Source organism: Malurus melanocephalus, unplaced genomic scaffold (genome assembly GCF_030028575.1).
Source record: "Malurus melanocephalus ecotype Western Australia unplaced genomic scaffold, MMel_1.1 scaffold_268, whole genome shotgun sequence".
In the NCBI taxonomy this organism is placed as follows: Eukaryota; Metazoa; Chordata; class Aves; order Passeriformes; family Maluridae; genus Malurus; species Malurus melanocephalus.
In genome coordinates this window covers 155,739-181,812 of record NW_026623500.1, presented here as the reverse complement: position 1 = coordinate 181,812, position 26,074 = coordinate 155,739, and the positions used below count along the sequence as shown (strand labels likewise).

Genomic DNA, 26,074 nt, shown 5'->3' with positions numbered 1-26,074 from the left:
GCTAAGCTGATCCTCTCTCAGAAACAAGGCAGCTAGCAGCAGTCTGCCCTAACTCACTGTTTTGGGGGGTTTGTGTGCRCCTTTGTCCTCCCTAAGGAGTCAAAGGGGTGATGATATTGCTAAAGTCAGAGTTCTGAAGCTTAAWGTTCTGCTGAGTGGAGTAACTTACACAGTGGTGAGTGGGGTCTTTTGTTCCTGTTATACTTTGGAGTGTATTTTTCTTAAAAATCCATGTCAAGATGCATGCATCTAGGATGATTCAATTAACTTGATGTTATTAAGTGTTAGCTTACTGGTTCTTTTAAATTTATATACAGAATTGACATGAAAATGTCTGATACTCAAGGTGGCTACAAACTTGATGAGGCACAAGCCATTTTAAGTGAAATGAAAGCTCTCAAGAAGGCCATCACATCAGGGGAGAAGGAAAAACAAGACCTCATTCAGGTATTGAAACAAGATGAGTTTATGGTATTTTGTGTCACCATTGCTCTAAGATTGAATTTCTAGGAAGTAATTTAAGTGTTTTGTATTTCAGATACGTAATTGAGATTTTTATTAACGTAAACTAGTTCTKTGTTGTGGTTGGACTGCAGCATCTGCAGTTCTTCAGATCCTGGGAATGAAAAGTATGAAATCCATTCCAGCCATGGCTCTGGGAGATGCAGTCCAGCCGTGCTCAACTTCGAGTTTGCAGAGTCTGAATGGGCACAGCAGACAGGCTCAGACCTGAGTCACTGGAGTTAGACTGAAGTCATGTAACCGCTGAGATACTTTGGGCAGGAGTGAGCTCACCTCATGGCTTTTTGTGGTTTTAGAGCTTGGCCAGGTTAAAAGACAGCTTTGTGAATGACAGAGGATCCCAGTCAGACCTGTGGGCCAGCAGCATGTCTGTGGAAAGCTCCAGCCCCCTGTTACCCCGGCAGTACCTGGATGTCAGCTCCCAGACAGATGTTTCAGGAAATGTGAGTAATGCCTGGGAAGTCTCCTGCATGTGGAGACATTCCTYTCAACTGTGTGTAGTGCTGCCTCACTGTGAGTTTCCAAGCATGGACACGTTTCTGTGAAATCAAGCCTTCTCCTGGTTTACACTCCAGTGTGACTCTTGTTTTTGTGCTCAGTGTTGATGTGTCTCTAAGGGCARCCTGATCTTTTCCCACGCTGTCTCTACCACAGCAACCCAGGTGGGAATAAAAGGGAAGGAAGTTGGATTTTGCCTGTAGGTAGAGCTTCTTGTGATGCAAATACTCCCTCAGCTCTTTATAGCAAAGTTACGAGACAAGAAACACTCAGCAGCTCTGTATGGGCTGAGCTTTGATGAGGATCCTTTCCCTAAGAGTGGCTTTCACTGTGTTTCAGATGCTTATGTGCAGATATTTTGATGCCAAGGATGCAAACAGCATTTAGAAAGAAGGATTAAAATGGTGTTTGTGTGTTCATAGAAACAGCCCAAGACAGATGTGGTGGATTTTCTCTTTTTTCTAGGCCAGAAACAGCCTCTGAATCTTATTGGGGTTTAAGTATTTGAAGAAATCATGAAAAGCRTAATYAAATGCCCCATGTTCCTRTTCTGTGATTGGTTTAACTAGGAAATGACATGACAAGTGTCACTTGTAACAGTGTAAAGGAAATAGGAAAAGAGGAGTGGTTGCTGAGTTGCTGATTTGATGTTGTGTGTCTCAGTTTATTGCCAGCAGCARTAACCAGTTGGCTGAGAAGGTGCGATTACGGCTGCAGTACGAAGAGGCAAAGCGAAGGTAATTCTTTGGCCCATGGCTCCTTTTGGCTGTCACAGCTTATTCTGAGGAGATGTTTCACTGCAGGAGGTGCCACCAGACTGAAACCCAGCTAATTACTGCTAAGTAAATTTGTTAATTTTTGAACYGGTGAGACAATAGGCTTTTTGGGCCAGCGTTATCTTTCCAGAAATAAATAACCATCCTAGAAATTACTAAGGTGTGACTAACACRTCAAGAATTCAGTCTGGCCACACCTGCGGGGACATAAGTGGTTCTGCTACCTGTTACCAATGCTTCCCCATTCCTAATAAGGAGACTGCCCTGCAAGCTATCTCCTTCTTATTGGAAATGAATGAATGTTTGCATGCCTGAGTGTGATAAGGAGCAATGTATAATCTGTTAACACCTTACATCAAAATAATGTCAATGGCTGCAGTTCCAGAGCTTATCTGTAAATTTTCACCCTTGCCCTCTGATCTCAGATGAATGAAGAATAGATTTAAAAAAAATTCTATCTGCTTAACAGACCAATTTAAGCAAAAGCTTTCCAGGATTTATTTTTTAATAGATAACAGCTAACACAACTGGCTAGTTAAATGAAAAACCAACATGCATTTTTATTTAGACTTTGTCTGGCCTAGTCTTTATTCAGTGATGTAACCATTGCTGGGGTGACTTCTTCACTTTTAACTGTTCTAGAGGGACTTTGCAGCTCCAGAATAACAAAGTTCAAAYGCATGGTACAATCTGTGCTTGGGATATATGCAAAGAGAAGGCTTTTTTCTCCAGTCTCTGGTTAGAAATAAGACCCTTAAGGCTGAGATTACTCATAATGTTCTCATTTTAGTGTTTTGGCATGGGCAGTAGGCCATGTTTCTCAGTGGCATAAAATTTGATTGGTATGTGTGGCAGTTGTCAAAGATTGTGTGCCCAGCTGCTTTGGACATGAATTTATACTTTACTTCTTAGGTGGAGCAATTTTATCAGAACTATTTATTTTGCAAGCCCAAGATTTGCCAAACTACCTTGACATCCAAATCATTCAGTAGCTTTTTAAGGCAACATTAAAAATACTGTTCCTTCAGCTGCAGTGGTTAATTTYTCAGTGTTAAAATTGCTTTTTACTTTTAAGCTTTGCTGAAGGCTGCAGTTTAATTCACACTGAGTTTACACTTTCAGAATGAAGAGGAATATACTTACTTTATCCTGTATCTTTTCCAAGGAGGGACAAGTGAACAGTGACAAGCCTGAGAATGTATTTAGTATGCTTTTTATAAAGAAACAGAAGTTTATAAAGGCAGTGCAGTAGTTCATTTAAAGTAACGATGAGGGGCATACAAGTCATTCTTGCAGTTAAAGAATACTTGCTRCTCATACCTCATGATTGTCTGAGTTTATCTATAGGTTTTTCTCAAGGTTTGAAAAGCATTTATCATGAGGAAAGATGGATCTAAATGGACATGAATAGTTGATACTAAAATGAAAAGATCTCCAGCTATCAGAGCACTGTGGTTTTGGCAATGTAGGAGCTGCAGAAACAAATACCTCGACTGGTTTGAAGCTGGAACAATACTATGGGTATAGTGACTCACAAGGAACCTTCTGTTCCAGTGAAAATTCTTCCTTGTGATGTTAGAAGTGTTTCCTGTCCCCACAGCAGTACTAAAATGTTCCAAAATCACAATGGAAGAGTAAGTACTTTACCCACGCACGTACTGTGAAGGAACCAAGTGATGGAAATGCACACGTTTATTTAGCTCTGCATTATCTGGAAAAGTAAAACTCAAGGCTTGAAATCAAGAGGGTCCAATGTTAATTAGTCTAGAACCACTAGATTTGTAAGGGGCTGATGGTTTTGAAAGCAGACTCTGGCAGACATTGTTCAGACCATCTCTGTGGACCACACTGAAAGCTCAGCTGTAGGTGGATGTCTGGCTGAATTTCACCACACCAGAACTGTCAGGACCCAGTTCCCTTCCCCACCACTGGGTCCTTTCCTGTCAGCTCAGAGAGACAACAGATCCCTAGAGCAGATAATGGAAAACCTGCAGAAAAAGACACAGGGCAGCTGCATTGACCAATCTTTGGCTTAATTATAATCAGAACTGGTAATGAATATCAAAAAAAAAAAAGTCAAAAAGACTGTCATTGCCACATCTCAGCCAGGAGATAGCTGCTGCAGCATAAATGTAATCAGAGATGCAACTGAATTATGGTTGTACAATTTCAGACAGGTAACAGTAACTCAGTTGTGTAGCACTTGCCCCCTGCACTGTTTTCATTTCTTCAGCAGTTAAACTTTCAGCTTGGGCTCTGTGTGACTGGTGGTAACTCTGGGATTTTAGAAGTGTGTTTTATAATCTCCTAAAATGAAATATTTAAATGTCACATTAAGCAAGCAGCATTACAACAATGGTGGGTATTTGACTGGTTGGGTTTTAGACCACAGCTCCCACTTAGTTTGTGGTTTTTTTCTTAAGAACAGAGGCWTATCTGATAGAGCATTGTTAATTACTGGTTGTAGATACACATCTTAGTGTATGCTCCTGTAGAGATGCATGTGCTCTGAACAATCTCCAGAGAGACTAAAAATTTTATGTGTTATGCCTGTGTTGCATAATAATAGAAAGTACTAACTTCCCCTATTAAAAAAATAAAGAGACATGTTATGAGAATGAATAAATAATCTGACTGCCTATTCTAGGTGAAAAGAGAACAATTAAAGAAAACTTGAGCTTCCTGTTGTGTATTTGTTCAGTCTGGTGGCTGTTCAGCATTGCAAGCCCAACCCAGCTCAGCAGTGATGCAGTTCAGACTCAGGCAGTGAATGCTGAAGGGCTGGAGTGTTCAGCCAAGTGCAGACTTTTTGAAGTGGTTTTTTTTTTTTCTTTTTTTTGTAGTGATGGTGTTTTATTGGAAAAATAGAATAATAAACCTCCTTTTAACTGGCAAGGAGAAAAATAATGATCATGTACCAGAGGCAGAACTGGAGGTTAGCTTAACAAAGCTTTTAGACTCGGAAATGCAAAGAGAACAAATTCCATTGGAAAAGCCATATCCATGCAAATGTATGCCAAAAGTGATCAGATTTATGCCAGCCAATCCTCTTAGACTCATATCCCTTCAAAATGCACAGAGGAATTCTTGGATTATGAATTAATGCCACTGTTAATTCTTCGTTGGAGCACAGTATTGCACTTAATCAGGCACTCAAAAACAAAACAGCTCTTAAGACGACCTAAAAATAGTTGAGCTGACTATCTATCAATTATGGAACTTTAATTGGAGTAAGCTACCTGCTGTGGGAAATGGGTTTACAGAAAGCGATGCTGCTCTTCAGAAAGGTGATCTCTAGTCTGTCTCCTGTGATGGTGGAGGCAGGTCAGTGTGTGTGAGCCTAATCCTTCCCAGGCTCTCTCGGGGCTCRAGTTCCTCTTGGCCTCTGGAGCTTGGAAGACAAAGCTTTATTCTTCAGGGCCATTCAGGAGCCTTGTAGCTGCTGCTGCCCAGATCTGCATCTTATTGCTTGCTCCACACACTCTGATTTTGCTGGTTGGCACTGAATTTGTTCTGTGCCTTCCTGTGTGCTGGTTTCCTGGAGGAAGTACACAGCATCCTCTGCACTTCTGTAGCATGAACTGAATTCTAGAGAGATGAATCCAGATTTGCAGCAGCAACTCTTTGCTATGCCTGATTTAACTCTGTCACCAGATTGCAAAGCCCTTTTCAAAGGGACATGCACACTGGGCAKGCATTTTACATGTACACCATTTCACTTCCATTTCTTATGTATTTACTAACCCTGAGTGAGGGATTAACTTGAGTTCATCAYGTGAAGGGGCACATATGCCTTGACTCTCTGGTGTTCAGCCAGGTGAATTATTTTTGCAAATACTTTGCAAAATACTTTTTCTCATTGTTTGCTTTCTAAGCTTCTCYGATTTTTTTCACCCCAGCCCATTCTACCCTTCCCATTCCCTGCTTCTCACTGGATTTTTTGGATTGTGTCACTTGGCAGCATTTTGGTAAGGAGGATGTRAGGGTGGCTGTCCTGGAGCTGAGTCTTCCTCAGGTCAACAAGGATGTGGTTGGTCGTGGTGCACCTTTGTGTGTCCAGAGCAGGAGATCAGGCACTCCTCAGGGAATAACTTTTTGGTTTTCTTCCCCTGCAGAATAGCAAACCTGAAAATCCARCTGGCTAAGCTTGACAGTGAGGCCTGGCCTGGCGTGCTGGACTCTGAGCGGGATCGTCTGATACTCATTAATGAGAAGGAGGAGCTCTTGAAAGAAATGCGATTTATTAGCCCCAGAAAGTGGACTCGAGGAGAGGTGGAGAGGCTGGAGACAGAGAGGAGGCGCCTGGAGGAAGATCTTCAGGCTGCCAGAGACACCCAGAGCAAAGCTCTCACTGAGAGGTAGGTTAGTGGGCACAGGGCAGTGCCCTTTTGGACAAGAGGTGACTGGGAGCAAGCAGCACCATGCCCTGGCATTCCCAGGGCACTCTGCACAGGAGGCTTCTGAAATCATCTCCCAAACAATCCACCTGCAAGTATCACTGTCCTCGTGGGGAAAGCTGGTTGTTCCTACAATGGATCCTTTATGGGAATGTGAAAAATGCTCAGAATAGCCCGGTGTGGTGTTAGTGTAATGTAACATTTCTGTATGCAGCCAGCTCCTCGCAGCAGCTTCCATACTGGCTGTGCAGTCTGGGYCTTGGTAAATGTCAGCAGATGGAATTTTAAATTTTTTAAATCTGCTGTTTGTTCTGAGCATCCTTGTGTGTGATTCCTATAGGATCTGGTATTTGACAGGGCTGTGGGGCTTGCAGGGGATATCCTGTGAATCTAAACGAGCTGAAAAAAATGCCAACTTTCTTCCCTAATTTTACCTGTGTTGCAGGGGGAKATCTCAGGGGAATGTGCAGTGAGGATGAATACTGCATTAGGCATTGCCTACAGGTGTTTTACAGTCTGGATGTGTTAATGTGGGTGGCTCAGCAGTGTTTCTGGTAGCTGCAGTCTCCTGAACGTGCATGGGCACACTGCATTCACTCTCTCTTTGGCTCTGTATTTTCATTTCCTCTATATGGTCAGTGTCCAGGTGACACCAATTTTCTGCATAGGCTTTTCATGGTTTTATCATGCTGGAAGAAATGTAAATGTCTCAGCTGTAAGGCTGCTACCTGCCTGAAGTATCTGTRGTTTGACAAGTGTTCCTGGTCTTGCCATAAGGTGAACACCTTCTTTTGGGKTTTTTTTTGGGAATATGGTCACATCCCAGAGTGCCAAAGAAATAACACATTTATGGAGAAGGGTTTTTTGTCCAGAGGCCTGTTCAGTTAGGGTATGAGCACCCAAGTGCACGTGTGTTTGTCTCACACCAATTCAGGTGGAAAATAAAGCTGARATGTTGCTGAAATCAATAATGTAAAGCTGTAATGAGATGCTTAATAACTAAAWCAAGCAACCCTTAATCATCCATAGACTTCAGTGAAAGGAAATTGAGACATTTATGCTTTTATTAGCACAGTAACTATAGGAATGCAGTGGTGTATAGTGAGTAAAGTCTGCCCAACTCTTTTGAGGCCTGATCCTAGAGACATTAACTTTTATGGTATCAGCTTTATTTTCTCCTGTTGTGAATTTTTTCAGGATTGAGTTCTGCATTTTAAAAGTTTCTGAAGTTGGTAAACACCTACACATCTGGACCAAATTTTGTCATGTGTATTCCTAACAGCTTCTGTAGGATTTGACAGAAAAAAACAGATTTTTCCTCTTTACTCATTTAAACTATAGATGCTGCTTTAGCTCATGTCTTTCTTYGATCTTCTCTTAGATTGAAGTTGAACAGCAAAAGAAATCAGCTGGTCCGRGAGCTGGAGGAAACCACACGCCTGGTTGCCATGCTGCACACCCAGCTGAAGAGGTAGGTGACCCTGGCCAGCAGCTGTGGCTGCCTTGCTGCTCCCACTGTGCCCCTGCCTTCCTCTAACAATTCCAGCTCCCAGCTGAGAGGGCTGCAAGGCCTTTCAGYTGTGGTAGTGACCAGGGCCCCTGTGTAGTCAGTGGAAAGAGAAGCCTTAGGATCACACATCAGTTCAGATGGGTGCTTTTCAAAGGGCTGAGCAACCTCGTGGTGGTGCCTCTGTCTGACAGCAAGAGTTTGCACACCCCCTTCCATTTCAGGTGATCAGGGATAGCTGAGGTTTTCCAAAATTAAAGTTTTAATTGCTGAAGCATTATATTAATAAAGTATGTTAAAGACAGCTTAACACACAGCAAGTGGAGTGAATCTTACTAATGCAACTACRTGTTAATGTGTGAATGATGATGTTTCTCTAATTCCAAGTGTGCTGTTGCTTGCAATGTAGACAATATATAGAGATATCCCTGAATCTGTTGTGCTTCCTATGGTATAAAGAATGACTTCTAGTTCAAGCTGTAGTTTTGGAAGAACACAGGGATTGCTATTTCCAGACTAATGCATGWCTGCAGGCAGTAAGGCCAAATCATTTTGCTGAAACAATTTTTTTATCATTCTGATAGCAAGAAAGTTTGGTGGGGTTTTTGTTTGGTTGAGGTTTTTTCCTACCAGTGTGTACTGAATTTACTCTGTTTGTAGCTTCTGCTCCACTTGGATTCTGTTTCATTTTGTGAAGATGACACCGAAAAGACTGGAAAGAAATCATAGTGCAAGACTGACATGTAAATAAGCCAGCATGGAGAATAGCTATCTGTGAGGCTTTTATGCAGTGGAAATGCATCATGTTTTCATTTCACCTAGCTGATTAGGGATCTTTTGAGGTGACCAAGAAGCATGTGAAACTAATTTCTTCCTAACCATGTGCCCAGTGTTCTTGGCATGCTCCTTCATAAGAATAAGTGTTTGTWATTAACCCCATAATGCAAAATGTCTGGCATTCAAAGGCATGCACGATAGGAAGTCGAGCCCAGTTTTTTATAAGGAAAAGATTAATTTAAGCCCACTCCCTTTACATAGTAAATTGAGAAAAATCACACAGAAAAACTGTAAATTCATTAGGCTTCAACAGATGTATGTATACTGCCAATATGCAAAAACATCTATCAGAAGCTTTTTTGAGCAAATGTGATGCAGTGCACATCTGTCATACGAATGCAGAAGACATCTTCTGCCAAAATTATGCTAAATATGGCATATTTGCCTTTTTCTCATAAGGTCGTGGACATAATTATACAAATGTAGCTCCCAGCTTTTWCCCTATAAATAATAAATCAGGGATTATTAGGCTTATTAATATCTCACTGGTTTTCAGTGGGCAWTTGCAGCCACATACACATATTCAGAAATTTTTCAATAGCTAATCCCTGTCTAAAGTTAGGGTCTTCACTATGCAGAGCAGGAGTGTTGGATAAAAGGGAATTTCTAAAGATGGAACATGTTGTAGTCACTACTGGAATATGYGTTGGGTCTCCTGAGCAGGAAACTGTGCTGTGGTGTCTGGACTTTCTCATCTGAACAGACTTCCATTCAGCACCTGCTTAAAATTAATTTTGTTGTCAGTAATGTTCTGAACCTAGAACTCGAGGGATAAATAAGGCATGTGAATTGATTTCAGAGCCCAGCCCCAACTTTTTCCCTTGCTCTCTTGGCCCTGGATTCCATGTAGCAGGTTTTCACATGGATAAATCCTGCCAGCTTTCTGGGAACTGCTGGCTGTCATGATCTCTGAGGGCCAGTTCCAGGCAGCTGTGATATTGCCTTTTGGCTGCAGGTCCAAGATCGAGGCAAATGGAAGAAAATTTCCATATGGTCAGACAGTTCATTGTAATAACTTCATCTTCTTGCATGGGCCTTGCTGGTTTTTGTGGTCTGCTTTGGAAGTTAACAGGAGCCATAGGTACTTTGCAGAGAGATGTGGGAGGAGGGGGATGTCACTAATTTTAATTGGCTTGGAAGTGTTCATTAAAGTTGTTTTGAGGAGTTGGATACGGTGAGTAGAGCAATGTGTATGACTGGTAGTGTTCTGCTGAGCAGTGACCCACCGTTGCTGCTGYGTGGGCTGTGGTTTGGGATTGCTCTGGGGACTAATGCGTGTGGCCTGAGCTAACAAAGCAAAACCCTGTGGGCTTACACATGTGGTAACACTGCAGTGTTTTCCTGAGAGATCAGAAGATACAGTGTCATGGTTTTCTGACTTGTTTCCCTCAGTCTCTCCACCAGCATGCTTTCCCTCTCCTCGAGCAGCAGCCCTGGTTCTCTTGCGTCTAGCAGAGGATCTCTTGCCACCTCCAGCCAGGATTCGTCCACCTCAGCCAGTTTCACTGATCTCTACTACGAGCACCTGGAGCAATTGGAGCAGTTGGACTCAGAATATCAAAACAAGCTCGACTTGCTCTTGGAAGGAGCCACTGGGTTTAGGCCATCGGGCTGTATCACCACCATTCACGAGGATGAAGTWGCCAAAACGCAAAAAGCAGATCCCACGAGTCGCATGCAGGCTCTGAGGTCCTTGTCTGGTACTCCCAAATCCATGACTTCACTGTCCCCAAGGTCATCTCTGTCTTCTCCATCCCCACCTTGCTCTCCACTGGTGATAGACCCACTCCTAGCTGGCGATGCCTTTTCAAGCCATATGGATTTTGATGATGCAGAGATAAGTGCAAATCTGTCAGAACTYACCCTAAACACTGGGAGTGGCAACTGTAGACTGGAAGAGCCTCGAGCAGGAGATAAACATCTAGGGCAAGGTATGGTAAGAAAAGATTTGCATGCACTGYATGCATTTATATTTAATGTAGTTCATAAAGCATCGAGAAGCAAGTGTGTCAGAAGCTGTCTGTCATCTTGTTATCTTTATGTTGAAAAAYGTTTTCAACTCTGTGTTCTGTCTTGTTTGGGAGGAAGGGTTGGTGTTTTAATTTGTACACGAAAAATACTGATCTAATGAGTCTTGCAGGAGACTGATTTAGGTGAGTATTGGGCACAGATGCATGTGTACACAAATCACAGGGATTTCATGTGCAGATGGTCGTGGTGGGATTCTTGGTTTCATTTGGCATTAAACTATTCAGAATGTCATCTATTGTTTTGGGTTTGGGAGGCACAAAGTGCCATATTGATTCAAAGTTTTTGACCAAGCTTTTAAGGAGGGCTGGGAAAGCCATTTAGCTTAATAGTTAACAAATTATAATAATAATAATAATAATTATAATAATTATAATCTCTCCCCACCACCTTGGTATGCATRAGATCCTGCTTTGGTTCCCATTAAATCAGTGGCAATGAATTTATTAATTTCAGCTGAGCAGACATGTCAAGGCTGTGCTTGAATTCTTCTGTTTTGGTCTCTTAGCAACAAAAACGTGTTTAGATTGTGAGCATGATAAAATAAGACATTTAGAGATGGTGGATGTTCTCATGTATGCATATGGCTTGTTGGTGGGTGGGAAGGGTTCATCCTCTCTTGGAATGGATGGGCTGGAGCGGATGGAAAGCAGTTGGCACAGCCAGGGCACGGTGCTAGGGCCTGTCTGCAGCTCTTGTGACTGCAGCTGGGTAAATGCAAGGAGTGAAAGGACTGGATTTGTAGCTGCAGTGAGGAAGAGCTTTAAAGGCAAGAAGCTCTAGCTCTAACAACCAGCAGCACAGTTTGTTTCTGTTTTCTGCAGGATTATTGAACAGCCTGTGTGCATAAAGGGAGCCAGTACTGTGTTACCACCGCCTTCTGCATTAAGAAGGCTGACACTATTTAAAACACAATAAAAAACACAARTGCAAACCTTCCCCTTTGAGCTACCATTTTCCTACAAGCAAGAGGTATTATGCATTTGAGTAGGAAGCACTAATTATTCTTATTAGAACTGGGCACTGATTAGTTTTAACCTTTTTAGCTCTTCAAGATTTGCCAAGGCTGTTAAAGTGAAAGCTCAGGTGTTAAGCAGATTAAGTGATTACCACTGTTAGCCAGTCAGCAGACAAAATAATCACCATAAGTAGTTTATTTCAGGGCAATAATGAGATGAAATTTTGCTCCTCAGGCATTTTGGGGGTGGGGGGGTTCCATGTAACACCCGAAATGCAAGGGCTGGATCTGGGGTGGTCAGTCCTGGGCAAAGCATGCTCACGTGTCCTAAGCAGAGCTGAACAATGTATCCRGGGGCTTTGCTGCTTCTTTCTGTTAGAGCTGAACCTCTGCTACCTTTGAGACTGAAATAAGGTCTGAAGAATGTGTGAGCACTTTGGGGGAAACCAACAGCAAAACTTATAATAATCTGGCAGTGCAGCATTCTGTGATGAAATGGTCTGGGTATGAGGATAGTGCATGCTGTGACTCTTCAAGGCTTTGTCATGGTGTGTCCCAGAGAGCCCATGGAAGGGRAAATGGCAGGAAGAGAAGAGCAAACTTCAAATTATTGATATGAGTGAAACAAAAGGTGAAGAACACMGGTAGTGTTATCCACCTGCTAGGAAATATGGAGGAGAGTTGAATCAGTTCTGAACTGTTCATTAACTTTATTTTTAATGTGATACCTCTTCAGAGACCTAAGGCTACAATCTGAAAGTCCAAATTTTGTGTTAATTAGCTGCATGAAAGTGTTTAAGACTTGCAGGGCTGAGCTTCGTGTAAAACCAGTAAGGAAAGGCAGGTCTGGAAAAAGAAGAACTTTCAGAAGAAAGTTCATCTTTATTCAGGTTTACACTTTAGTACTCTGCTGTGCAGAACCCATGTCATCACTGTGCACTTTCACTATTCCACCCCTGGCCACGAGGTGCTCAGGGGAACTGGTCAAAAATGAGGCTTTCTGGGTCAAAATGACCACATGGCATTGGGAACTGAGGGAGAAGGAGAGGCTTGGTGTGTGGAGACCAACTTACAGTGCCTTTCCCAGTGAGCAAGCTCTGTGTAAAGGGATTCCCAGAGCAGCATTTGATGTGTAAAACCCAAAGAAGTAGATTTAGGAAACCAGCCAGTGGAGAAGGTATTCTCCTGTTAAAACCATGGACTAGGAGTGTGAAGCAGCATTGGGGAAACAAGTTTTGACCCTGCCCACATAGCTGCAGCTCTGTGATCCAGAGCACTGCAGGGACCTGGTCCTGGCAGGATGKATGGATTAAACTGGGAATGCCAGCATTAAATGGATCCATTTGTTCCAGTTAATGACTGCTATATTGTGTTAAGTGCTAACTTCTATTCATGTGGGTTGGCCTATGGGGARAAGGTCTGGACATTCTATTTCTGTCCAATGGTCCCATGGGGATACCAAAATGAGAAATGCCATTCAGTGGTGGTGTCAAAAAGTCAGTGGATAAATGGGCCCAAAGAGCACAGGTGTCCCAAAGGATTGGGGTTACCTGCAGCACCCTCTACTGTTGGCTTACAAGTCCTTAAATCCTTACAAGTCCTTATGGTGTTCCAGAACCCWTGCACACTTTTTCACCAGTTTATTCAAAGCTGGTTTTAATTCTTTAAGTGGCTTTGTGAGACTGTGAAGAAAACAACACAAAACAAATCTGAAAAAATAAACTCTAACCCAAAAAAATCCAACCAAAACCCCAGCTTGCTTTGCAGTAAAGAAAACATGCATTGGAAACCATATATTGGTTTGGGGTCACGTGCTTTTCTAAGTCTATGAGATTGAAGGGCCTCTTCTATAAAACAAAATCCCGTTGGAGAGGAGTGTATTGCTCTGCTGCCATGGGGTTCCAGCTGCTCCCAGGGTGCCACATGGCACCTCCTGGCTCTTGGAGCAGGTGTCCCACATCCCTGGCAGAGGAGGAGAGCCAAGAGCTGGGTATAGCCCAGCACTCGTTAGCCACGCTGCCAGATGGAGTTCTCCAGACTCTTGGCTGCAGCTTCTCTCCTCAGAAATGTTCGACTCAAAAGGTGCAGAATTTGCAGATTTCCAGGGAGAATCTTTCCCTGTTTTGTAGCACAAGAAATTAGTGTGAGATAWCACCTCTGTTCAAAACTCCTTGCTTCACCTTCTTTGGTTTCTCTTCCCTGTCTCCTTTTCCCTGGATTCCTGCATGTGGCTGCAGTTTTAAATGCTATCATCTCTCTTTCTCTCCATGTTCAGATGGTTAACTTGCTCTTTCTGGACCTACCTTTTGTCCTGTGTACACAAACTTTTGGGTTTAGGGGTAGTAGGCAGGTGGTGTTTTTTGCTGTTTCCCTCTTGAACCTAACCTTGATATAAATTCTGTGGGTGGGATATGCAGCTGCACATAATCCCTGCCTGGCCAGAGCTCAGTCAGCAGTGCCTGCCCAGCCCTGCTCTCKCGGTGGCTGKGAGCAGAATGACCMCTGCCTGCTGAGGGTGCCTTGCAGYAGGAGCTGCTTTGTTGCTTCATATTTATAAGTTCACTACAATTTAGAAGTTCTGCTGCTGCTGCACATTGCCCRTGGTGTCAGGGGTACCTCCCTGCCTTTCCAGGGCTTTGGAAGCCTYTCCTGGCATTGCCTGCAAGGATCCCTAGCCAGGGAGGTGTGTTGGGCAGGCAGCTGTAACACACGCAGCACAACTCAGTGTAACCTCAGCCCTTACACTGCTGCAGGGCCCAGGATTAAATGGGCACTGCCTGTGCCATGGAACCCTGCTAGCAGCTCCGCCACAGACTATTCCTCCCGTTTTCCCAGGACTTCCTGTTCTCCTGGGCAGTTGGGCACATTCCCTCACTTCATGGCCACCTTTGAGCTCAGCCCACCCTACCTGTGTCCTCTCCATCTTCAGAAATGTGCTGTTGCTTAATCACACCGGGGTGGGGAAAAAAATCAATTCAAGGGGAGGATAATAAGAAAAGCTGCTGCTTATCCACACAGTTTGTTTTCATTAACAYCTGCTTTTGGTTTTTCTCTGTGCTTTTCTGACAGGTATAAGCACAGCTGGAGGGACGGCACTGAAGGTGGCGGGTGTGTCAGCTGCAGTGTCTGAYGAGTCTGTTGCTGGAGACAGTGGGGTGTACGAGGCATCTGTGCAAAGGTAGATATCACATCTCTCTTCAGGACAAAGCCAATGGCTCAGCTTTGCACTAAAGTCAGCTGGAATACTGCTGGTTATCACCTTTTTTTGCAATTCAGTGGATAAAGTTCTCAATCTCAGGTTTCTTAATACTTGTGAAAAGACCACGAGCAGGCTGAATTTGCTTATCAAAATGACCTATGCTTCCCCTAATACAAGTAGCTGAAAGAGAGCTGTTTGAACAGCTGGCCTGGTTGTGAAGGTGCTGGTGAGCTGTGGCTGCTGCCCGGGTGGGGGGAGCTGAGCCATCTGGCAGGTGTAAAGCTCAGTCAGTGACAGCCCTCAGTCAGCGTGAGAGGACTCTGGGATGTCTAAGGAAGAGACCAAGATGACCTTGATCTGCCTCATGGATGTGCTGGTGCTGTGATGCAGCTCCCAAGTGCTTGGAACGAGAGCGGGATTGTGGTGCCTGCAGGACTTCTCCCACTCAGGGCACAGCTGGGAGTCACTGCTCTTGCTGGCTTTCCGTGGGGGCTTTGTCAAGTAGTTCACTGGACTGCACTGATCTTACTGGTGCCAGGTTTGGCATCTAACATGGGTTTTCCCACTGTTTTTATTACCATTGAGGTGAGTTATATGGTCATTAGTTGCAGAACAACTGTGGGGGTGAAAAATTGCTCATCTGAGATTCCCCTCAGTCATTAGTTATCTTCATTAGTTTTCTAGATAAATGAGTATTTTTTATGTTCACAGCACAATTCACTTTGACAATTTGCATTGCTTCTCCTGGGCTCAGGGTGTCCCAGGGCCCTGTGTCCCCTCAGCAGGGTAGGGACTCTGTGCAGAGGGGAGTGGGACAGTTAGAGAAGGGATCCCATCACACTCACATGTCTGATGTTGGTGTTATTTGGGTTATCAGTTTACCACCCCCTGTGGTGCCCGCAGTGTCCTTTTGGTGCCTGTCCAAACGGGGAGGGTGGGGTGAGCACCCTCTGCAGCTGGAATGTATCGAAATGCAGACAGTGCTAAGCAGCAATATGGAAAACACTTAGAGAAGAATGCTAATCCTGTTTTCATGTGCTACAGCATAGCCTTTTCAGTCAATTAGACAGTGAATGTAGTTTTGGGGACTTTCAGTGCATTAAASTTGGGAGGAGGAATACATTGGGAGGGAAATGAGGCAGAATAGCTGTTTCCAGCAAGGCCASTCAGTGTACTCTGTCACTTTTAATGTGCTTAAGAAAGTCTGATTTCTTAAAGAAACAAAGGAATTACTTAAATCTAATAAAAGTTGAAAATTTTTGCTGTCATGATGCAGGACAGGATTGCAGTTGTTAAGTCACATTTCTCTTGCTGGGCAGTCAGCTGTTTTTACTAAAAACCAGTCAAGGGAACCCTTTAAAAATCCCCCACTGCCTTATTTTTGCAGTCTTTTGTGTGGCTTTTTCTTTGGCAGTGAAGAGGGAAGACATATGACTTTCTGCTGATAAGCACTGTAATACATACCTCTAAGGCTGATTGCACTTACATCTCAAATGGGCTTTCTTTTAGGTGCTAATTTTACAAAATCCATATAGCCAACCCCTGAATGGAAGGGAAAAGATCTTGKATCACCTAAATGCAAACACTTGAATAAGAGGCAAATCATATCTTTAATTGTTGATTCATTTCAGACCATGTGTGTCAGAASTGATGGTGTTTGACAGCGATGATGCAGAAGCAGCTGGAACAGCCAAAGTGCAAATTGCAATGAAGTAAGTGTAATTAATAGACTTATCAAAGAAACCCTAACTAAACCAAGAAAACACTATGGTTGTTAGGCTAATTTAAATATTTAAATATCATMTATCATTGCTGTCYATTGTATCTGAGTTCTTAAGTTCTSGATGTTCTGCACTGTTCTGTATTCTGGATGTTCTGGTAGCAGAGCTGCATGTAATACAGAACTGTATAAAATGGTTTTGTTTTAAACTTACAGGCAAGTTATGGTCCCATTATAGTGTTGTCTTGTTTGTAAATTTTTAGTGTTGTTTGTGTTAATGAAAGAAGTGGAATACTCATCCATGCAGCCCAAGGCAGACTAATAATAATGCTTTTCTGTGTCTTYCCAATTCAGATATGATGACAAAAACAAACAATTTGCAATACTGGTCATCCAGCTGAGTAATGTTCCAGCACTGCTGTTACAACAAGATCAAAAAGTGTAAGTGGATGAAATAAACACATTTGATACWTTTTTATTGGATCCTAGTGAGAACGAAAGTGAGATTGGCTTATGATTTTTCACACTCTTAAAAATTTACCCTTCCTGAAGTGTTTCTATACTTTGTGTGGCCACACTTAGGAACTAATAAATCTGTAAACTGAAATAAGGGGCAGTTTCTTCCTTAAAGGTCTGTATTTGCTTGGAAAAGACTTGCCTGGAATTAGCACTGGCTGGTGAAGTTCTTAATTGCTGCAGTGCCTTGAACACCTGCATCAAGTGGAGAAAGGGGAGTTCATTCTGCTACAGAACACCCTTGGGGGTGGGAAGATGTGCAGCTACTTCTGAACTCATTCCAAGCACAATGTCTTTAAACTGAGCTGTGTGCTGAGTAAGCTGACAAAAATCTGGTTCATTTTTGCTGTTCCTACATACAGAAGGGTGTGAGCAGTGTGACAGGTTGCACAGATGTAAACAACCATGTAAAACAGGATGCCACAATGTCTGATTACGAGATTCAGAAGCCACTCATGCCACTTCACATCTCTGGTGCTGTGACAAGGTGTTCCTTTTTTGCTCATTGACCGCTGCTCCCAAGAACAGGAAAGGACAGCAGTGTCCAGACTGCTTAGGATGGCTTTCACGTGGGGATTTTTGGGGGGAGCTGCCCTCCTGGAGGGCAGTGCTGAGGCAGTGCTGTCTCCACAGGAACATCCGTGTGGCTGTGCTGCCCTGCTCCGAGAGCACCAGCTGCTTGTTCCGCACGCGCCCGATGGASGCTGCCGACAATCTCGTGTACAATGAAGTGTTCTGGGTTTCCATCTCCTACCCAGCTCTGCGCCAGAAGACTTTGAGGGTCGATGTTTGCACTGTAGATAAGTCTCACCTTGAAGAATGTTTGGTGAGTATCCAGCTCTGTTGTAATAACTTGGTGTTTGTTTCCTCTTTTTAGTGAGACACGATTGTGCACTCTGCGATATGGCAATTTCTGTGAAAGTCTTCCTGATAATCTTCAGCTAAGTGGTCCCTGCCCCGCAGCATTCTTTGCAATGACAAGTTTCATCARCAAAAATAATTATTAGATAAATGTTTTATTATAGAACTACCTTGTCAGACCTCTAGTTATTTCTCCTCTCATGATTTGATGTCAAAGTCTATTTTTCTTCCTTTTGGAAACATTTATGGTATTGTAATTGCGAACCAATTACTTTGGTTTGGTTGTGCACTAAATGTAATGCAGTAAAAAAGGACAAGGCAGATGAAAAGAAATGCGATACACAGAGCTAGAATATCTGGGTTTGTGCAGTGATTTTTCTCAGCCTTAGAAATTTCTTGAAAAGGAGYTACCCTCTYCTGTTCTTTTCTCTTTTWCTTTGAAGCTTTGGCGGTAATTAATCCCTGCTGCAGTAGCACTGTTCATACTTCTGGATTCTTGTACATTGGAGTTGTAGTGAAACACTTGCTGCTTAGATTGAAAGCCCTAGACAATGCTAAAAAGAATTAACATAAGCATTACTAGTGTTGAAATGGGATWAACAGGCAATTTTTGTCATTTACCAAAATCAAGCAGTCCTGGATTTTCACTTTTCATTTTCAATTTTCYGATTTCTTCTGACTGGTGTGGTGGTTGTTCATTTTAGTATTTACGCTAAAACTGTGGTTTTGCTCTCMATAGGGTGGAGCACAAATTAGCCTTGCTGAAATATGTAGATCCGGAGAGAAATCAACCCGTTGGTACAACCTCCTTAGTTATAAATATCAGCAGAAGCAGAACAGGAAAAGTAAACAAGGAAACAGCCACTCTGAAGTACCCTGCACTGAAAAAACAGTAAGAACAACTGCTTAAATTGAACAAATGTCTTCTAAATGGGACTAACAAGAGGGTTTGTGTGGCTGTTACAATAGGGRAGAAGTGATGGCTGGTGTGTTTATAACTTGAAAATGTTAAGTGCAGTGAAATAATTAACTCTTGATCCCAAATATGCCCTTGTTCTGGGCTAAATCCTYACTGCAGTCTGCCCCTTGGGAAGCTGAGCRTGRAGTGGTGTCAGTGATGTGTGAGCTSCAGCMTCTCTGCCCACCCMCTGAACTTGCTGGGTGGSTSAAGGTAGAGTTTGCCCAWGCAGAGCACAGAAGGTGCCCACCCTGGAGCTGCACAGTGGGGGAACTGGGGGCTGCACCAGGCTCTGGGTGTGCAGGAGGGCTGGGCACTGCTCTGGGGCTGTTCTCACCACGAAGGCAGCCAGTGCACCAGGCTCTGAGAGTCATTTCTTCACAAGAAGCTTCTTGCTCTCCTCAGGACTCTGTCTCAGCACTCTTGGAGCAGACAGCTGTTGAACTGGAAGCTGTGGAGAAGAAACTGGAGGAAAGCAGAAGCACTTTAACTAGTGGAGAGAGCTGGTAGGTGGCATCCATCCTCTTGTTGTGATCAGAGCATTTGGGTAGAGAGGAGAAAGCAGATGATACTGAGCTGTGGGAGGCTTCTTCTTCCTCTGTTTTGGTGAAAAATCCTGTTTCTTCTGTTCTGGAGGTTGTGCTTAGAAATGAGAACAAAGCTGTTGAAATGTTGAAAATTGTCAGTAGCACTATGCTAATTTTGTTATTTGTACAGTCCTCTATGGATGTCCTGAAAACTTCACTCTGGTGCAAGGCTTCGCTTGAATTTCAATGTGGCTGTTCTTTATATGGTTCTGATTCAGATTTCCTTAAAGAAGTTCAACATTTGAAATAGAAAGCAAGCCTAACCAATGGGATTGATGGAAAAGCCTGCTGTGAGTTCAAAAGAGCTGAAAAGGATGTTAAAACAGTGCTTCAGTTTTGTCCAGTAACACTTTGYAACTGAAATTAATGGCACCCTGAGAGCTCCCCTCAAGATGCACTTGCCTTAATCTCRGACCACATGGCTGAACCCTCACCTGGCTTCTTTTGAGGCTGGATCAGGATGAAGTTTTTGGCTGTAATGTTGTCTTCTGGTGCAGCTTCTCTCCTTCCTAAGCCTGTGTTTGTGTGATCTCAGTGGCTACAGGGCCTGCCAAGTACAACTGGCTGCCTTGAGGACATGTTTCTGTCCAGCAGCTTACAAGAAGTACCTCCTGCTCCAGCACCAGAGTATTGTCCACAGCAGGCCTGTTCATTAACAAAGGTGTTCCTTTCAGGCAAGATGAAGAGGTTCCTGATCTGGAAGARCAGGATGAGATCAGTGAAAATGAAGCAGAAGAGGAGGAAGAATACTGTCCCCGAAAATCGCTGTGGGAAACGGAAGAAGGTCTGAATTCCCAGCTGCACACAGAAACAGCAGTGAAGGTACAGTCAAAGGCCTTTGAACCAGAAAGATTGGTTAAGCTTCCTGTTGCTCAGTTGACTGGGTTGTTCCTGAGCTGASCCAGGCAACAGCAGTTATTTGAAAGTTTACCATGGATGATTAAACGTTTAGCTACCTGAAATCCTTGTAAATAGCTCTGTGTGACCATTTTGTCTCACAGTTACTACAGCACTGTGTCATGCCTTCTTTTTGCTGCTGCTGAAGACTGTTTTCATTAATGTGACAGTGGTTTTTGATCTGTGTAATGCAGCTGTAGACAAACAGAGGTGTTCTATACACAGCTCCCTGTACATCGATTGGGATCTTTGCTGCAGATGCAAGACAAGATAACAGTCTTTAAAATCACACCTGCTCTCTGTGGGATTGCCAGGTCACAGCGATGGGCTGGATGCACAGGCAAAGCCCGTTGCAATCAATTGTGTTGTACAGCAGTCAGTGGATGCAGAGCCCTTGGGAAGCAGTGCAGTTGATGCAGCAGAGCTCCAGGAGCCAAATGCCAGGACACCCTGCACGAGAAGGGCTGAAGAACACCTGGGTTTGAATGCAGATGTGGCTGTCAGACAGCGCTGGGCGTGTCCTGGGCACACAGAAGCTGGCATTTACACTGCACTCTGTGTCTTTCAGGTGGACAAAGAGACCAACACAGAGAGCCCTGCACAGTCCTCAACTGTAGTTCGTCCAAAAGACAAAAGAGCAGCGAATCCACCCCAAACTCAGTTTGTCAGGGGTAGCACCATCATCCGCTCMAAAACATTCTCACCAGGACCACAGAGTCAGTACGTGTGTCGGGTAAGAAAAGGAAATACGAGCTTACAAGTGCTTGTTTTCACTCAGTGTGAATTTTTTCAGTGCTTTCTTCTCTCCCGCTCTGACCTCAGAAGCTGCTCTGTCCTCACCTCCTGGACAGTATCTTTCTTGGAACTCACAGTGTTAAGCACAAATTCATCAGATTCATGTGCACGTATATTTGTGGTACATGCAGCTTGCTGAGAYGCCCAGACTGACCTGGAAGGGCTGCTGTAAGACAGTGATGAATAAGCTGCATGTTAAACAGTTTCCTGCTGCTTTAAGTGTTCTGTGCTAACTTGAACTGAGTTAGCTGTGCCCACCTGATTTTAGATGAGGTGAACATAAAACCTTGACAGAAATATAAAGGTCAGTRTCTGATAATATCAGCAAAAAACCTGTGGAAACCTGAAAGTACCAATGTGCTTTGTCTGAAGGTRACTGGATAGGCCATGTGTTGGGTCAGATGTCATTTCCCCTGCTTTGAAATGTTTGTTCACAATTATTTCCTGAATTGAGGGKCAGAATAAACTATAAATATCTTGTCTTTTAAGTGGAATTGGCAGACAAGCGAGCAGTGTCTTTTATCACATATGGGCAAGCTCTTGATCCAGCTGAGCCAGATTTGCTGTGCAGGTTCTTTCTGGTTCAGAGGCAGTGCTTCCAGAGGAACAAACCTTACAGCARTGCCCTGTGCTTGGGTGGCACAGGGGCTGTGTCCCAGGACCTGCAGGTCCCACTGTTCCACTTCTCCCACAGCTTTCAGAAGGGACATCAGAAGGGAATTTAGCCCTTGAACTTGAGCTGAGTTCTTTGTAAGGGTCTGCAAATAATCACAAAAGAAGGCAGGCTGTGTGTGTGTAACATGGCAACTCTTCAGCTGATAAACCCAGTGGGGGSACAGCTTTCAGGTAAACCTGCCTCTTCCACCACTAGCTTAAATACAGGTTACAGAAAAATACAGATTAGAGAAAACAGAAATCTCTAATAAAATAGTCCTATGGTTTACATATGGTAGAAAAGAGTATTATTATTATTGTTGTTGCTGTTGTTATTATTATTATTGCTACTACTACTACGAGCTTATTTTTCTGTGCTGTTTTGTCCAGCCTAGTTACTTGCACAGGAGAAGAGCAGCAGGGTGGAGTCCCATATCATACCCTAACTTAGTGTCTCTCTTTGCTCACAGCCTATTCCCAAAAAGGGCCAGAGTTCAAGGCTTGTGGCAGGATCTGTGCCAAGTGCATGCTGTGTACTCAGACTGGGGTGACAGCTGCCTGCCTTTCACAAATTTCATAGTTCTGCTTACAACAACCTCTGGTCTTGCTGGTAGTGTGTGTATGCACTGCTTGTATTTCTTGCATAACAAAGCTGTGGTTTTCACCTTCCCTTCCAGCTGAATCGCAGTGATAGTGACAGTTCCACACTCTCCAAAAAGCCCCCCTTCGTTCGRAATGCAATGGAGAGACGAAGTGTCAGAGTGAAACGGGTAAGAACATCACCACTTCTTTTTTTCTCTAGCACAGACACTTGCAAAACCCTGAAAACTGTTTCAAAGGAAAAATTTGCAAACATAAATCAGTTGCCACATGCTTTCATTCACCAACTTTTCTTTGTGTGTGAGAAGGCTCTCAACGATTCTTTGATATATCAGAATGTGAGGGGAATGTTTAAGTTGTAACGCAGTTAAAACAATTAATTAATTTAGGTGGTTCCTGGTGTTTTCCATTTTCTTAGAGGAGTAGCACAGTTTTGCTGCATTTATTGTTATGAGATTATTAAGTATTTATTATAAATTTGAGGAGCTGGGAAAGAAGATGAGAAGGATGTCTCAGATCCTCAGGTTGTAGTGACACCATGGCACACAGTGAGCCCCTGTGCCCGCTGTGATGGCAATCACTGAAATTCCCCCAGGATACTGACACTGAACTCCTAAGGAGATGGTTTTCTTGGGCAGCTTGTGTTTGGAGGTAGCAGAAGGCAGTATGTTACTGAAAAAAGCAGTCACAGGTTTTTCTGCAGCAGTGTGGATCCATCTGAGGATGAGACATTAAACTTAGGAGGAAGGTGTGCAAGCAAGACTGGTGTGATTTGGAGAAGCTGCCAAGCAAGAACTTGGAAGAGGAAGCACAGAAATCAAAACACTTACCATAAGAATTCCTTGAGTTTGTGGTATGAGACAGACTAGAAAGCAGGACCACTAGAGATGGTTTGTGTGAAGAGAGGCATCAGAAAGATGGGTCTCATGATGTGTTTGGCACCTCCTGGGYGGAGTGGTTGGGACAGTTCTGCTCAGAGTGTTCATACATCTCTTCTTTTCCAGCCTTCAGTCAAGTCCTTCGGCACAGAGCGCCTGATCCGCACCTCACTGGACCTGGAGCTGGACCTGCAGGCTTCAAAAACCTGGCACRACCAGCTGGTTCAGGAGATCTCTGTGCTGAGGGAACTGAAGGAACAGTTGGAACAAGCTCAAAGTCAGGGGGAAAAAGAGTTACCACAGTGGGTGAAGGACGATGAGAGGTTTCGACTGCTGCTGAGGCTTGTGGAGAAACGAGTGAGTAATGCCTGCCTTGGGATTTCATTCCACTTATTGGAGAAATGTGATTTGGGAAACTGGGACTCTGGACAGTCAGAAAGGGAAGGCTCAGCACTGTTTGTCACTCTTGTCTTCCACATATGGCTCTATCAAGCTGTTAGACCTGAGCACCTACATTTACCAGCGCAGAGATTTCCTGCCCCAGCAGAGGTGCAAACAGGAGAAGTCACAAATGCCATCTGTTCTGCCAAGTGTGGCCTCCCAGGCTGCAGGAGGTGTGCTRTGTGGTGGTTGGCACTTGCCTTACTCTACATCTCACCCTCCCCCGTGTACAGGGCTCTTCCTCAGCTGCTGGGATTTCTCAGGCYCCTCTGCTGGCACCAGGCAGACACCAAGGAATGCTGGCACCAGGTGTAGGAGGGAGTTGGTGTGAGGTGCTTTTTGGGGTGCAGTATGCTTGTGTGTGCTCATCTTCTGCCTTAAAAGATCTGTCGGGAAGATACAAAAGAGAGTTCTGACAGAAGCCATTGTTCTTACACAGGCTGGAAGGAGACCTTACAGAAAGYTCTCTCCATTAGAATGGTTAGTTGACAAGCTTCAGTTTAGTTTCTGTGGCTTGTGATTTCCAGAGTCAACAGTTTCCAAACTCCTCAGACCTGCAGCTGAAATACTGCTGCGTTTGGAGGTCAGTTAGGATAATTCCTCCTGGAAACACAAACAACTCTTCTCCATTATTCATTTAGGTGCAAAATCCAGATCATAAGTGTGAGCTCAAGGCYGATAAAATGATGAGAGCTGCTGCCAAGGATGTCCACAGGCTGCGAGGGCAGAGTCGGAAGGAGCCTCTGGAAGTACAGTCATTCAGGTAATTACAGATAAAGGGGAGGAAAAACTCATCTACCATGATTTGTCTGTGGCTGAGATGCTGATGGGGAAGACTAATCTCTKCAGAAGTAGTTAACTGTTCTGCTTAAATAAAAACTGTTCTGCTTATTAAGAACTCTTGTATTTTCATATCAAAGTATAAGGTCTGAGAGGGAAATCAGTTGCAGCAATGTACATGATCAAAGCAACCAGCAGCTCTCCCAAGTCATTCCCTATCTGGCAACAAATTCTTTAGCACAGAAGCAGCCCTTGGCTTCCCCAAGTAACAGAACCAGAAAGGAAAAAAACCCCAAGCCTTTCTGAAATGGCTTTTGGTAAAGTCAGTATTGCGGGTTTAACTGYAGCCTCATGTCTGATAGGTAAATCAAAGGTGTAGGCTGTGAGAGGATGTACATCTGCTCCTTGTGGGGACAGCTGACGGATCAATTCTCATGTGGATGGTGGATATTTCTGGCAAGATTTCTGTTACGTTAACAACTGATGATCTTTTTTTCAGAGAGAAAATGGCGTTTTTCACACGGCCAAGAATAAACATCCCAACACTCTCTGCAGACGACGTGTGATCACCATAAAGTATTTGCTTTCTGGACAATTCTACAAATGCAGTTTGGGTTTTGAAGTTATTTATGTGGTATTATGAAGGTACCGAGGCATTTGTATATTTAGAGCTTTTGTCAGTATGTGGATGTTTTGAAGATTTTTAGGTTAAAGTTATATCATCACAGAAACCAGCATTAAAGTGACAAGATTGTATAGTTTGTATATTTAGGAATGTATTTTTGGGAAATAGAATTTTAAATAAGAACAAATGCAGCGTAAGGTGCTGTTATTCTTAAATAATGCTGTTTAGACTTTTTGTACAGCTCTACCTTTTAGAGGTTTTACTGCAATAAAATAAATTTGAAGGAACCTCACCCCTACCTTCTATAATGTTCTGCATCGGACTCTCCTCTGAGTGATGTATTTTGTACCCTGTGGGGAATGCAGGGAGCCAGCTGGGACTCCCGAGTGCTGTGAACGAATTCTYTGTGAGCTGTGAAGCATTTGTGTTTCCTGCCAGGTCATAAGAGTAGGTGTGAAGTTCAGAATACTTGCACTTTTAACATTTGTACTGCAGCTCATGTCTGTAATGGGTCTGTTAAGGTAACGTGGGGAGCCCGTTGAAACCACTGCTGTGGGAGGAGGGCTGCAGGTTTAACGTCCATTTTAGGTTTTTCCAATAAAGTGACCTTTCTGGACAAACCTGCCTTTTTCCTTTTTTTCCTGTGTGAATCTTCTCATGCCCTGGCACCTAAACGGGGGTTCTTTCCCGTAACCAGCTGGAAGGATATAGCTTTTCACAAGTCACACAAGACACTGGAACTGACACCTTTCATATAATGTTGGAATGTCCTGGGTTGGAAGGAACCCAGAGGGATCATCCAGCCCACTCCTGTCCCTGCACAGGCACCCCACAATCCCACCGTGTGCATCCCTGGGAGCAGTGTCCGAACGCTCCTGGAGCTCTGGCAGCCTTGGGGCTGTGCCCATTCCCTGGGGAGCTTGTTCAGTGCCCCACCACCCTCTGGGGAAAGAGCCTTTCCCTGATATCCAGCCAACCCTGTCCTGACACAGCTCCAGCCATGCCCTGAGTCCTTCCCTTGCTGTTTTCCTCCCTCCCTG

General features: G+C 43.8%; 1 protein-coding gene across 2 annotated transcripts in view; it reads left to right on the top strand.

The window, feature by feature from the left end:
* WWC1 (WW and C2 domain containing 1) overlaps positions 1 to 25,648 on the top strand; it is a 63,666-nt gene extending 38,018 nt beyond the window's left edge. For both annotated transcript variants that reach the window (XM_057376018.1, XM_057376021.1), the window contains exons 6-23: positions 318 to 447; positions 819 to 965; positions 1,684 to 1,757; positions 5,912 to 6,154; positions 7,575 to 7,664; positions 9,930 to 10,468; positions 14,593 to 14,701; positions 16,354 to 16,434; positions 16,797 to 16,883; positions 17,592 to 17,784; positions 18,559 to 18,711; positions 19,183 to 19,283; positions 20,039 to 20,186; positions 20,830 to 20,994; positions 22,388 to 22,480; positions 23,315 to 23,545; positions 24,271 to 24,392; positions 24,909 to 25,648. In XM_057376018.1, coding sequence (XP_057232001.1) covers positions 318 to 447; positions 819 to 965; positions 1,684 to 1,757; positions 5,912 to 6,154; positions 7,575 to 7,664; positions 9,930 to 10,468; positions 14,593 to 14,701; positions 16,354 to 16,434; positions 16,797 to 16,883; positions 17,592 to 17,784; positions 18,559 to 18,711; positions 19,183 to 19,283; positions 20,039 to 20,186; positions 20,830 to 20,994; positions 22,388 to 22,480; positions 23,315 to 23,545; positions 24,271 to 24,392; positions 24,909 to 24,975 — 2,773 coding nt within the window. In that variant the 3' untranslated portion in view covers positions 24,976 to 25,648. The remainder of the gene's footprint in view (positions 1 to 317; positions 448 to 818; positions 966 to 1,683; positions 1,758 to 5,911; positions 6,155 to 7,574; positions 7,665 to 9,929; positions 10,469 to 14,592; positions 14,702 to 16,353; positions 16,435 to 16,796; positions 16,884 to 17,591; positions 17,785 to 18,558; positions 18,712 to 19,182; positions 19,284 to 20,038; positions 20,187 to 20,829; positions 20,995 to 22,387; positions 22,481 to 23,314; positions 23,546 to 24,270; positions 24,393 to 24,908) is intronic.
* Positions 25,649 to 26,074: the final 426 nt, after the last annotated feature.